This window comes from Leopardus geoffroyi, chromosome A3, assembly GCF_018350155.1.
Source record: "Leopardus geoffroyi isolate Oge1 chromosome A3, O.geoffroyi_Oge1_pat1.0, whole genome shotgun sequence".
NCBI lineage: Eukaryota > Metazoa > Chordata > Mammalia > Carnivora > Felidae > Leopardus > Leopardus geoffroyi.
Genome location: NC_059336.1, coordinates 14,931,290 through 14,944,441, shown reverse-complemented (window position 1 = coordinate 14,944,441; position 13,152 = coordinate 14,931,290). Strand labels below are relative to the sequence as shown.

Below are 13,152 nucleotides of genomic sequence, written 5' to 3'. Positions count from 1 at the left end.
TCCCTTCCACCAGACTCCCAAATGTTAACGTTATTGTATTTATTCCATCCTCTCTGTAAGTACCTTTTTCCCCTGAATTTGAGAGCAAGTTGCAGACATGATGCCTCTTTATCCTAAATCCTTCAGTGTGTGTTTACTAAAAATGAGGACATTCCCTTATGTAACCACAGTACAATGATCAGAGGCAGGAAACTAACACTGATACGTTAATAATGTCTTAATAGTAACACATTAATAATGTTTTATCTGCAGGCCTTATTCAGATTTTGCCAACCATGTCCTCACTAACTGAAGAAAATTCAAGATCACGTTTATACTCATTTATGATATCATGATTTTAGCCTCCATTAATCTGTAACAGCTGCTCTTTCTTTGTCTTGCATGACATTGACACTTTTGAAGAGTATGGAGCAGTTAGTTTGTATGATGTCCCTTGATCTGGGTTGGTCAGATATCTCCTCATGACCAGATTCAGCTTAAGCATTTAGGCAGGAATACAGTATACCTATTTCATAGATGAAGAAACTGAGGCTTAGACAAGTGAAGTGACTTGTCCCAGATCAGACAGCTGGTCAGAGGCCAAGCTGGGATTTCCAGAGCTCTCTGATGCTATAGCTTGTGCTTCCTCCATGTGCATGGTGAATAAGAGATTTTCTTGACCAGAAGGACTTGGCAGGGGTAGAAGTTGGAACAGGACCAGAGAGAAGCTCAGCAAGGACTTGTGGGTTTGGCAGGTGTTTATGGGGTATAAGGTTTGGCACTGACCCAGGGCACTGCGGCCCCTGCCCGAGCTGCCACTCTGATGATCTCTCTCCTTGCAGACAATGCTCACGGCCATCTCCATGAGTGCAATCGCAACCAATGGTGTTGTACCTGGTATGTGATGGGGCTTCTTGGAGGGGAAAGGGGTCTGGTTGGTCAGGAGGGGGCCCAGATAGTTGGAAGGAAGGACAGGGCCATAGGCTTTGGGGTCATCAGGACCAAGAGAGGCAATATTGAAGACCTGGGGGCTGGGCTATGATGTTTGTGGGGTAGGTGGGGACAGTGGTATTAAGGGGGAGGGAGGGAGGGAGGCAGTTGATGGAGTTGAACAGGGCAATGCAAGATCTCCCTTTGCCTGAGACCCTCCTCTCCGTCATCCTATTTTTCTGAGCCATGACCTCCTTAGAGGGGTAATTAGCAACATGGTAATTAGTGCTGCAAAATCCACTCAGAGTGGCTGGCTGAGTCTCCCACCAGTCGTAGGGCTGTAGCCTGTAAGACGTGAGGCACAGAACAACCCCTTTCCCACCTCTGTCCTGGAGCTCCTTCACCCCCAGTGGCAGCCCAGTGCCCCTTGAACTTCTCACTGACACTAGGTTCTTTCTGCAGCTGGCGGCTCCTACTACATGATTTCCAGGTCTCTGGGCCCAGAGTTTGGGGGCGCCGTTGGCCTCTGCTTCTACCTGGGCACTACATTTGCTGGGGCCATGTACATCCTGGGCACCATCGAAATCCTGCTGGTGAGAGGGGTTGAGGAGGAGGTGTGGGGCCCCAGGCTGTCAATCAGTTAACCAATGCTCCCTGGACACCTCCTAGGGAGAGGTCCAAGCCACTTAGTAAGGCCAAAAGGAAATCAGATGTGGTTCTGTCTTTAAAAAATTCACAGTCTAGTTGGGGAGACAAGATACAGTAATTACGTAACGTGAACAGCTGTCGTTCATCAGGCACCCACTGTGCTCTCAGCAGAGTTCCAATTGCTTTACAGTCATTATCTTGAATCCTCACAAGGATTAAGTATTATTATGCCCATTTTACAAATGAGAAGCTCAGAGAGGTGACATGACTTGCTCAAGGTCACTCAGCTACCAAGTGGCAGATGTGGGTCGATAAGAGTTAATAGTGGTAGAAATAATTAAAGTAATGTCACACAATAGCTATATCTGGTGATTGCCTACCATGTGCCTGGGACTGTGCTGATTTCTCTGTGAATGTTAATTGTGCAGGACTGATGACCAATGGGTTGCAAAAGAGAAGAAGGATGTGAGGGAGCCAAGTAAGAGACATGTTAGGAGTAGTGACTGATGAGAAGAAATCAGGGTGCTGGGCAGTGTTTGAAGGAGAGGCTAGTGATGTGGGTCTCGGCTCAAAGTAATTCTGCTCAATGCACAAAATTGGAAAAATATCAAAGAATGTAAAAAAGGAAATAACAACTGCCTGAAGAAAATCACCATTAACATTTTGGTGTATTTCCTTCCCTTTTTTTTTTTTTTTTTACCATGTGAAATTGTATTCTGTCCTTGTAAAATAGACTCCATAGATTTCCCTAAGTAACTAGAAACTCCCTTTGTAATATCATTTATAAGCGAAAATAACTTTTTTAAGAATATAAACATATTAACATTCAGTCTAAAAATTTTAGAAAATACAAATATGCCATAAGAATAAAAATGATCACATTTACTCCTATCATTGGATGTCATTTCCAGTCTCATACTACTGTAAATATACCGTGATGAGCAAGTATTTTCCAAAGCTCTTCCTGCACGTCAGGTTATATCCTTGGGGGTGATTCTTAGTTGGTTCTTGCTGTGTCACTCACCTGACCTCCTTGCCCCATTTCCACAGGCTTACCTCTTCCCAGCTATGGCCATTTTTAAGGCAGAAGATGCCAGTGGGGAGGCAGCAGCCATGTTGAACAATATGCGTGTGTATGGCACCTGTGTGCTCACTTGCATGGCCACTGTGGTATTTGTGGGCGTCAAGTATGTCAACAAGTTTGCCCTTGTCTTCCTGGGTTGTGTCATCCTCTCCATCCTGGCCATCTATGCTGGGGTCATCAAATCTGCCTTCGACCCACCCAACTTCCCGTAAGTGCTGTTGCTCTGAGTCTAAGGCATCGTCCTCCTCCTCCCTGGTTAGGTTTCAGGGTCTGCGACGCCAGTCTCTGCCAACCTCCCTCTCCTCATCTCTCAGAATCTGAGTCCTTGTGGATTTAGAGCAACCTCCCTTGGGAAGTAAAATCTCTCCTTGTTTGGGGGAAATCTCTACAGGGTGGGATAATGTTTCTGGAGGTGGGCAGAGTTTCCCTTGTGAGGGTCAATTGCTTGCTGGTGGAGCAGAATTGGGAAGAACCAAGTGGGATTATTTCTGAAGGGATGATTCTGTGTTAGAGAAGCATTTCCTGGCAGGAGACAACTTCCTGGAATAGGGCACCTTATTAGTGTTGGATACCTTCTCTGTTGGGGGAAAGGTCACAGAAGAGAGGGTCTAGAGTCTCAAATCTTTGTGGGTCCTGCCTCTTTCTTGAGGACAGATTCCCTTAAATCCCACCGCCCAGGACTGCACACAGAGACTGCTGTCCATGGTTCTGAAACATAGCATTGTACTAAAGTCGTGGTTCTTTGCTGTGGCTGCATATTAAAATCACTTGGGGGAGCTTTGAAAAAAAAAAAAACACCGATTCTGGGCTCCATCCCAATTAAATCAGGATCTCTGGATATGGGGCCCTGAGATCTGTGTTTTTTAGAGCTCCCCTGGTGGTTCTATTGTGAAGCCAAGGCAAGGTTATGTCCCTCCCCCATCTTCCTCCCTTGTTGCTCTCCCTAGGATCTGCCTCCTGGGGAACCGCACACTATCTCGCCATGGCTTTGATGTCTGTGCCAAGCTGGCTTGGGAAGGAAATGAGACGGTGACCACACGGCTCTGGGGCCTCTTCTGTTCCTCCCGTTTCCTCAACGCCACCTGTGATGAGTACTTCACCCGAAACAATGTCACAGAGATCCAGGGCATCCCTGGCGCTGCCAGTGGCCTCATCAAAGGTCTGGGGGGAGGGAAGAAGGCTCGTGTCCAGGGAACACTACAGGGATTGTGGGTTAAACAGTCAGGATTAAGGAACTCTACTTGGGATTCACTTAAACTCAATCAGTTTTAATTGAGCACCTACTCTGGGCCATCTTTCCTTGGCGTCTTGGAGGAATAGAGATGAAAGGGAGCCTTCAATATCTTACTACCTAGTAGGAAAGAAAGTCATCAGTTTAAACAAGTATTCACCACTAATCATCTCCGTGGTGTCTAGCACTGTGCTAAGCACCAGGAACATGATATAAATGTCACAGTCCTTGGCTTCAAGGAGTCCAATGGTGGACACAGATGTATAAGCAAAAAAATTACAATATGAGTTGATGTGCCTTCAATGAACAGAGACCTCTCAGGGGAGGGAGTGGTCATGTGTATAAAGGGGCAAGACAAGGCTTCCTAGACTCATCTGAGGAGGGTTTTGAAGGAAAAATAAGAGATTTTGATTTATACTAGGGGGGTAAAGGAATTAAGGCAGAAGAACAGCTTGCCTGAAAGCATGCAGACAGAGAAGAGCATATTGTGTCCTTCCAACCACAGATAATTTGGTATGACTGGGGCATAAAGTACAAAGGAAGGAGGGGCAAGAAATGATGTTGGAGAGGGTGGCATAAGCCAGATTGTGGCAGGCCTTGGAAGCCATATTGAAATGTTTGAACCATGTCCTGAGGGCAATGGGGGCCATGAAAGGGTTTCAAATAAGGGATGGACATGGTCAGTGTTATTTCTAAAGGTTCTTTTTGGCTGTTAATATGGATGAGGTAAAGGGAGAGAGAACAGGGAGTCCAGGAGGAGGCTGATGCTGAGTTCAGGTGACGGATGATAGTTTTCTGATCAAGAGTAATCAAGTGATGTCCATGGGAGTGGAGCAGTGGTTCTCCCCCAGGGCTGTTTTGCCCCCCAGGAGGCATATAGCAATGTCTGGAGACATTTTTGGCCATCACAACTAGATGGTTGTTACTGACATCTAATGCATAGAAACCAGTATTTTGCTAAACATTCTACAGTGCTGTAGGACAGCCCTCCACAACAAAGGATTATCTGGCCCCAAATGTCAATAAGGCCGAAGTGAGGAAATCCTGAAAAGGAGAGGAGGGGCATATTTGAGAAATATTTAGAAGGGATAATAGACAGAAATTGGAGATGGTTTTGAAACAGATATGGGGAAGAGGAACAGTTGAGGGCAATGTAAAGCTGTCTGAATTAATGGTGGTGCCATTTACTGAGATAAGGGATACAAAAAAGGAGCTGGTTGTGAGGTGGCTGGCCAGTGAGACCAGTTTGGGACATATTGAATCAGTCTGAGATAGGTCTTTCTGTGTCTTTTTACCCCACTAGACTGAACTATTTGAGGGCAAGGGCTAGATGTGATTCATGTGCAAAGCCTTTGCACATGGCCTGGCCCAAAGCAGGAGCTTAGGGAATGTCAGTGGAAATAAAATAGAGCCAAGGCCTTGAAGGAGTGAGAAGTGGTTCACCTTGACCCTTCTTTTTCTGCCCACCCCACCTCCTGGCCCTGGAGCTCTGGTACCCTGACTTCTGGTTTTCCTCCTAAGCATCATATCTCCTCCCCACAGAGAACCTCTGGAGCTCCTACCTGACCAAGGGGGTGATTGTGGAGAGACGTGGGATGCCCTCGGTGGGCCTGGCAGATGGCACCCCTGTCGACATGGACCATCCTTATGTCTTCAGCGACATGACCTCCTACTTCACCCTGCTGGTTGGCATCTACTTCCCCTCAGTCACAGGTGAAGGGGAGCTCAGAGAGGGAGGACTCTGCCTGAGAGTGATGGGTGGAGAGAGTCAATGATGATGTGGGGAATTTCTTAGTCCAGCAATCTCATCACATAGGCAGGAGCCAAAATCCAGTTCCCATTGCACAGATGAGGGAATTAAGGCCAGGAGAAGCCATGCCCAAGTTCTCACACCAGTCAGTATGCCAGGACTAGATCCCAGGCTTCCTGGCTCTGAGGCTGGTGTCCTTTCTTCTTGTTCTGTCTTGTCTCCTGTGGCCCCTGTACTAGCTGCTCCTCTATTCACAGGGATCATGGCTGGTTCTAACCGTTCTGGAGACCTACGGGATGCCCAGAAGTCAATTCCCACTGGCACCATCCTGGCCATTGCCACCACCTCTGCTGTCTGTATCCTGCATTGCTGGGCTGGGACCACCGTGGATAGGGAGGGCTGGGAGGAGGGCAGCTGAAGCTGCTGCCTCACCCAGCTGGCCTGGGAGCAGAAAGGGGAATGTCATCCTGGGGATTCTCCTTCATCCTCTGCTACAGACATCAGTTCTGTTGTTTTGTTTGGGGCCTGCATTGAGGGGGTCGTCCTGCGGGACAAGTAAGTAAGGGAATTGGGGGTGATCCTGTTCTGGGTAGTGGGTGTATGGGGCCAGGTTTTGGGAAACAGACCCCGCAGAGAGTGTTGAGTCTGTGCAAGGGGACTTGTGGGAGGGAGATCACAGGCGATCGCTTGCAAGCTCACCTTCTTATATTTTATCTTTCTCCTGTCACTCCAGCTCAAGAAACTTGGATGGTGTCTCGTTGTTTTTAGGATAATGCTACTTTCCTTTTTTTTTTTTTTTTGCTTTAAAATCTATTAACCCATTTAACATTTCTTAGATATCTATATGTTGGTCGCTGTCCAGTGTTCTAGGAGAGAATAAAAATAAATAACACATGCTTTTTGTCCTGAAGGAGCTCTTTGGGGGCTGATAACCACGTTCAACAACAGACTTGAAATGTAGAGCAGTAGGAATGGGCTCTGGTAGTGCACAGGAGGCCGAAATCCAGTCTTCAGAGGGTTGGGGAAGAGGAGGTGATGCTGGAAGTGCCTTACACACATTTTCCCACTTATCTTTCTCACTTTAAATGTTGAGTAGAGATTAGTTAGGTAACTAGGAGTGGGAAGGGCATTCTAGGTGGTGGGAACAGCATGAACAAAGGTGGAGGAGAGAAACAGTAGTGTGTGTGTGTGTATGTGTGTGTGTGTGTGCGCACACATAGGTGCCTATAGCTGTAAGAAATTCAAGCTTCTGGAGCCTACACATTTGAAGGGTATGGGCACGCACCACTAGGAGGGTAAAGTAGGAGGTCTTGTCACAGAAGTCAGTTTCCATGGCTCCATCCTGGCTTCTGTAAGGTGGGGAATGGGGACATGCGTCTGGAGCCAGTGCTGGAAGCCTGGTTTTTGGTACCAGGAAATTAGAGCTTTATTTTATTAAAAAAAAAAAAAATAGAGGAAACCCTGAAGGGTTTTAAGCAGGGGAGTGACCTGGCCAAGTGGACAATTTGCATATATTACACTTATTAGCTTTTAGGGGAACTTAATCTCCACTTATTTCATTTAATCAGAGACCCCCCCCCCTTGGGGCGCCTGTGTGGTTTAGTTGGTTGAGCATCTGACTTTGGCTCAGGTCATGATCTCACAGTTTGTGGGTTCGAGCCCCACGTTGGGCTCTGTGCTGACAGCTCAGAGCCTGGAGCCTGCTTCGGATTCTGTGTCTCCCTCTCTCTCCCTCTGCCCCTCCCCTCCTCAAAAAATAAATCAACATTAAAAAAATTAATCAGAGACCTCCCACAGAACTGCAAGGGATTCAGCAGGCCATCCGGTAAAACCTTTCATCTGATTTTGCAGTCCTTCAGCAACAGCCCATTTGAGCACACCTCTGCTTGCACACTCCAGCCACAGGGCTCTCTCTACCTACTGAGGCAGCATCATTCAATTTAAGATAGTGTCACTGTTAGAAAATGCTTTTCTATGCTTCTCACATTAGATATCATTACCATAAATGAGGCCAGAACCCTATTTTTCAGATGGAGACACAGGTTCTAATAAGCCAAGAGATTTTTTTCCAGCTTAACATATTACAATATTGACCATTTACTAGAATCACTATTAGTATCTTGTTCCAGGCATAGTGCAAAGCATTTTACTTGTGTTGGTTCCTTTTATCTTGTCACCAATCATACGAGATAGGTTTATAATGATTCTCATTTTATAGCTGAGGCAACTTACCCAAGGTCACACAGACAGAAATGCCCAGGACATTAGGAGCTTTGTCTCCCCCCTTGCTCCTAGAGAGCCTAGTCTTGTGATGGGTGTACAACTGGTCCTGGGGTTGGTGTGGGAGACACGCCCTGGAGATCCAAGTGGCATTGCTCACCCAGCATCTCCTGTCCCCTTGCTGCTTCATTCCAGGTTTGGCGAAGCTGTGAATGGCAACCTGGTGGTGGGAACACTGGCCTGGCCATCCCCTTGGGTCATTGTCATCGGATCCTTCTTCTCCACCTGTGGGGCTGGGCTGCAGAGCCTCACGGGGGCCCCACGCCTGCTGCAGGCCATCTCCCGGGACGGCATAGTGCCCTTCCTGCAGGTCAGTGAGGGGTGGAGTGTGGGAAGAACAGCCCATCCATTATACTGGTCAGCTAAGCCACTGCCCAGAGAGGCCACCGGGTGAGCCAAGGCCCCCTAGGGCCCTGCTGCTCTGCACTACCAATAAGAAGAATGGGTGTGCCTTATTTGGGATTTCGCCCATGGTCAGTACTATCTCTTTGGGCAGAGTTGTCTGCTCTTAGGGGAGAAACCATTAGCCCTCCTTTGGCTGAGTGATCAGGCAGGGCAAGTGTGGCTCTCTCCATGGTGCTTAAAAAAAAAAAAGATTTATGGAGCACACAGTCATGGCCACTTGCTGGCCCCTGTAGCTCCTCTCCATCTGTCCTACAGGTCCTTCTTTTCCCCTTAAGGAGTCATTTGAACTTCATTAACTGAAGTACCAATGTCAGAGTGGGAGAGACACAGCCAAAGACTGGCATCCCCTTGGGTAAGGGTGAGGAATACAGCATCCTCTCCCTACTTCCTCACTGGTTAGGGGATTCCTGCCTCCATTGCACTGGTCCCCAAGACTGGACAAGAGAGACAAGAAGTGCCTAAGATCTCAGACCTCTATGATGGTTGCTCTGTCCCCAGGTCTTTGGCCACGGCAAAGCCAACGGAGAGCCAACATGGGCCTTGCTCCTGACGGCCTGCATCTGTGAGATTGGCATCCTCATTGCATCCCTCGACGAAGTTGCCCCCATCCTCTCTATGTGCGTGCTGGCCTCTTGCCCTCCCCATCAGCTCTGGGGGGGGGGTATCTCTACCTGGATTCTCCAGTTGTGACCCTGGATAGCCCACCCAATAGTGTAACAACCTGTCTTTTGTTATATGAAGATTCACTCCCACACACATCAGGGTGTGCTGAAAGGGGATCTGGCCCTTGAATCCCATTCCAGAATGTGATCTGGCCACCTCCTCAGTTTCTTATCTTCTTTCCCCCCTTTCTTTCCCTATGTTTCTCTTTCTGTTTCTGCCTCCCTTTGCATCTCTGCCTCTCCTGGGGCCTTTCTGTGTTCTAGGTTCTTCCTGATGTGCTACATGTTTGTGAACCTGGCCTGTGCCGTACAGACACTGCTGAGGACCCCCAACTGGAGGCCACGCTTTCGATATTACCACTGGTGGGTGCCCTGTGCCCTTCCCTGCCTAACAGAACACTCTCCTATCTCCACCCCTACCCCACCTCACCCTAGCCCATCCCCTAGGTCTAGGGGTCCCAAAATTTAAAAAAAGGAGTCTATTTCTCCAGCTTTTGTAGCCCAAGTAGCATGAGAAAGGTTCTGGAGAACCTTATAACCACAAATAATAATGTAACACAGTTGTGAACAGTCTCGGCTATAGTCCCTCCCTCCCCACAATGCCCAACGTCTTTCAGTCTAGAAGAGGAAACCTCAGTGTCCCCAGCTGTGAAATGGGGATGACAACTGCACTGACCTCAGGGGCCCTCGTGAGTGGTACAGGGTTTAGTGTATGGAAGATTCTTATTATGTGGAGCCTGGGGCTCTTCTGATCATTTTACTTTATGGTCCTTCATCCTCACAATAGGCCTGTGGGGCAGACAGGGCAGGAATGGCCATGCTTGGTCTACGGAGAGGGAACAGGCTCAAACAGGGGAAGGGAGTAGCCCAAGGTTACTCAGAAAGTCTCCGACAGACCTGGACTTGAACCCAGGCTGCCTGACTCCCATCTCAGTGCTCCTGCTTTGCCAGTTACCTCCTCCTGGGGACACGCTCTTCCCAGGAGATCTTGCCTACAACTCTCTCCAGACACCTGTGCCTCAGAAACCATCTGGCAGGGTGGTGTGGCAGGGTCTAAGGCACTGGGACAAGGCAGTGTGTTCTCAGGAGTTGGGGGAGGAGGGTCATGGAGTGGCGCTGTCTGTGGCTGCTCATTCACTCAGAAGCTCCCAGATTCCCATGGTGCTCTTGGAGATGATGGTGTGAGTTCCCCCAGACCTGAGCTGCCCTAGACCTCCCAGTTCTTGCCTTGTTGTCTGAGCCCCGGAAACCAGTGACAGTCCTGCTGGGACTCAGAGGCTGGGTCTTCCTCCCATTGTTCAGGACACTCTCCTTCCTGGGCATGAGCCTCTGCCTGGCCCTCATGTTTATCTGCTCCTGGTATTACGCCCTGGTGGCCATGCTCATTGCTGGGCTCATCTACAAATATATCGAGTACCGCGGGTAAGTGCGGGGAAGTGGGGAGGGCTGGAAGGGGGTAGGGATGAGGTAAGAGTGGGGAGAGGCTGGGGCTGGAGGGGAGGGGGAAGGGTGATAGGGGTGGGATTGGGAGATAGAGGACAGGAGTTGAGGGAGGGGCTGAAGCTTCGAGAAAAGGAGGTGGCAGAATGGCTGCACATTGTCTGCTGGGGCAGCCACTTCTGTGTGGGTGGTTCTTCCTGACACCCCTGGCTTTCTACTCTGGTTGATCCCCTTGGGTCCCCAGGGCAGAGAAAGAGTGGGGTGATGGGATCCGAGGCCTGTCCCTCAGCGCTGCACGCTACGCCCTCTTACGCCTGGAGGAAGGGCCCCCACATACCAAGAACTGGAGGTAAGTGGCCAGGTGCACGTGGGAGGGCCCAGGGGAAGGACAGGAAGGGAGCAGGGCCTGACTCTCCCTCACCTGTTTTGTTTGCTGGGTGGTGTTCCCGCCACAATGGTGTGTCCTTAATGTCTCCTCCTCTGCTCAGCCTAGTCCGAACCTTTCCCACCTGCGGTACCCGGGGTCAGGCTGAGCTACCATCCATTCGTCCCCCGTTCACCTCATCATGTGTTTAAAAACATGTGTGAATGCATGATCTGTATCGGGCCCCTTTCCAGTCTCTGGGGACCTAGAGAGTGAATAGTTCCACGGAGCAGGCACACACGGAGACAGATAAACGTAATATCATGTAGCATTTGCTCTGGGAAAGGTGGACCCATTCACTTTGAGAGTTATAGGGGGCTTCTAGAAATTTCTAGATTAAAAACAATCCCTCCGCTTTATTCGTGTGAACATCGGGGACCAGAGAAGGTCTCAGAGGCCACGGAAGGCAGAACCGGAAGCAGAATCTTTACCTCCACCTCTCAGCCCCGCCTGCTTTCTAGCTGATTGCTCTGCAAGCCCAGCCCTCGCTCACCTCCCTCAGGTCACTGTGGCGAGAGGAAGGCCTGAACTCTGAGCTCTGACTAGGACACTGTTGGCTTGCACTTGCTGATGTCTACCAAACTGGGTCTTCCAGAGACCAGGGCTTTGCGTTGTTTGTGGATTCTTAAATGCTTGCCACAGGGTCTAGCCCAGAGTGCTCAGAGAATGCTCTTAAACTGATGGTTGGTTGGATGGATGGGATGGCCAAATGAAAAAGGAAGTGAATGGATAAACAGATGAGTAGATGGCTAAGTGTATGTATGTATGGGAGGGTGATTGGTGAATAGATGAACGTGTGAATGGTTGGTGGCAGGTGGATATTAGATAACTAGGTGAATAATGCCTATATAGGTAAGTTAATATGGATGTGAGTGGGCGGCTGAAGGATAAAATGGATGGGTGGGTGACTGGGGGGATGGATAAGTGAGGTGGACAGCGAGATGGGTAAGTGGGTGGGGGTATAGCGGATGGATGGCTAGTAAGCTCACCAGTGTTTTGGTGTGTGGGGGCGTGGCGTAGGGGGGGGTAGAAGTTGGGTGGGTGTTGAATGGATCTTGAACCCTTTTCAGGCCACAGCTGCTGGTGCTGGTGCGCGTGGACCAAGACCAGAATGTGGTACATCCACAGCTGCTCTCACTGACCTCCCAGCTCAAGGCAGGGAAGGGCCTGACCATTGTGGGCTCTGTCCTTGAGGGCACCTTTCTGGACAACCATCCCCAGGCCCAGCGGGCAGAGGAGGTGAGAGGAGTCCCTGGTGGGAAGGGGGCAAGGACAAGTCCCTTGACTTGACCCTTTACACTTGGCCTTCTTACCTCCTTTGGGGTCAAAGGTGGCTCATGCTTTTCTTTCTTCTTTCTTAGAAGAGGAATCTAAGGACTCAGAGAGTGAGTTCCTTAGAATCCAATTCTCAGAACCAAAGACCATCAGAGCCACAGGGGCCCCATTTTATGGATAGGGAAACTGAGGCTTAGAGAAGTCAGGTCATTTGTCTAAGGACAGAAAACAGACTCAAATCAGGACTGCGTGACTCCTACTCCAGGCTTCTCCCTGCCAACGTATAAATCTTTCAAAGTGTTTTCACATCTATGATTCTTTTGACCCTCACGCCGCGTGAAGTTGGCACATTTAGTACAAGGGGAAACAGGCCCAGAGAGGGAAGACAGCTTGCTGAAAGTCACAGAGCTGGCTGGGAGCATAGGCAGAATTTGAGCCTGGGTCCCTGGCTCTGGGTCACCTGCTTCTAAGAGCACCGGTCTGTGCTCGTAGCGTACAGGGCCAGCGTGGGCAGGGGCGGCTGGCTTCTGTGTTATGGGGCACTAACACGTGTCTGCAACCTGGTGGGTAGCTGAGCAGGTGGGTTCTGTCTTCGATCCAGGCTTCTCTCCCCTGGGGGCTGTGACTAGTTGTGGAGAAAGGAAAGGGGGCCGGAGGGGGGAGAGGAGAGATGGGGAGGAGTACCCCTAATGGCTTGTGACAGTTGCTGTTTCTGCCTCACTGGGCCGTTCACACCAATCTGTCAGGGCCCAGGGCTGGAGGCCTCCACTGGTCAACTTCCTTCAATATGGAGTGGGTGAGAAGGTGCTGCGAACCACACAGCGGGCTGGGCCTGGGGAGATGGGGGGTGGATAAGACCAGATCCCAGGCCTCAAGGTGCTCACAGGCTAGTGGGAAGATAGAACATACCCAGAAGGCTCTCAAGCCTTCCTGCTGTTGGTAGATGCTTCACTAGGGTTCATATCATCAGAATAATAGAATGTGTTGCGTGCTTCCAGTCTGTCAAGCAGCAGGCTACCTTACCCACATCATGTCCTGTAATTC

General features: G+C 49.6%; 1 protein-coding gene across 4 annotated transcripts in view; it reads left to right on the top strand.

The window, feature by feature from the left end:
• Positions 1 to 13,152, top strand: part of SLC12A5 (solute carrier family 12 member 5) — a 36,610-nt gene that overhangs the window by 14,867 nt on the left and 8,591 nt on the right. For all 4 annotated transcript variants that reach the window (XM_045444398.1, XM_045444400.1, XM_045444401.1 and 1 more), the window contains 13 exons: positions 822 to 876; positions 1,372 to 1,502; positions 2,608 to 2,849; positions 3,589 to 3,800; positions 5,415 to 5,585; positions 5,880 to 5,978; positions 6,120 to 6,177; positions 8,038 to 8,212; positions 8,806 to 8,924; positions 9,234 to 9,332; positions 10,272 to 10,391; positions 10,654 to 10,758; positions 11,904 to 12,072. In XM_045444398.1, the coding sequence (XP_045300354.1) occupies positions 822 to 876; positions 1,372 to 1,502; positions 2,608 to 2,849; positions 3,589 to 3,800; positions 5,415 to 5,585; positions 5,880 to 5,978; positions 6,120 to 6,177; positions 8,038 to 8,212; positions 8,806 to 8,924; positions 9,234 to 9,332; positions 10,272 to 10,391; positions 10,654 to 10,758; positions 11,904 to 12,072 (1,755 nt within the window). The remainder of the gene's footprint in view (positions 1 to 821; positions 877 to 1,371; positions 1,503 to 2,607; positions 2,850 to 3,588; positions 3,801 to 5,414; positions 5,586 to 5,879; positions 5,979 to 6,119; positions 6,178 to 8,037; positions 8,213 to 8,805; positions 8,925 to 9,233; positions 9,333 to 10,271; positions 10,392 to 10,653; positions 10,759 to 11,903; positions 12,073 to 13,152) is intronic.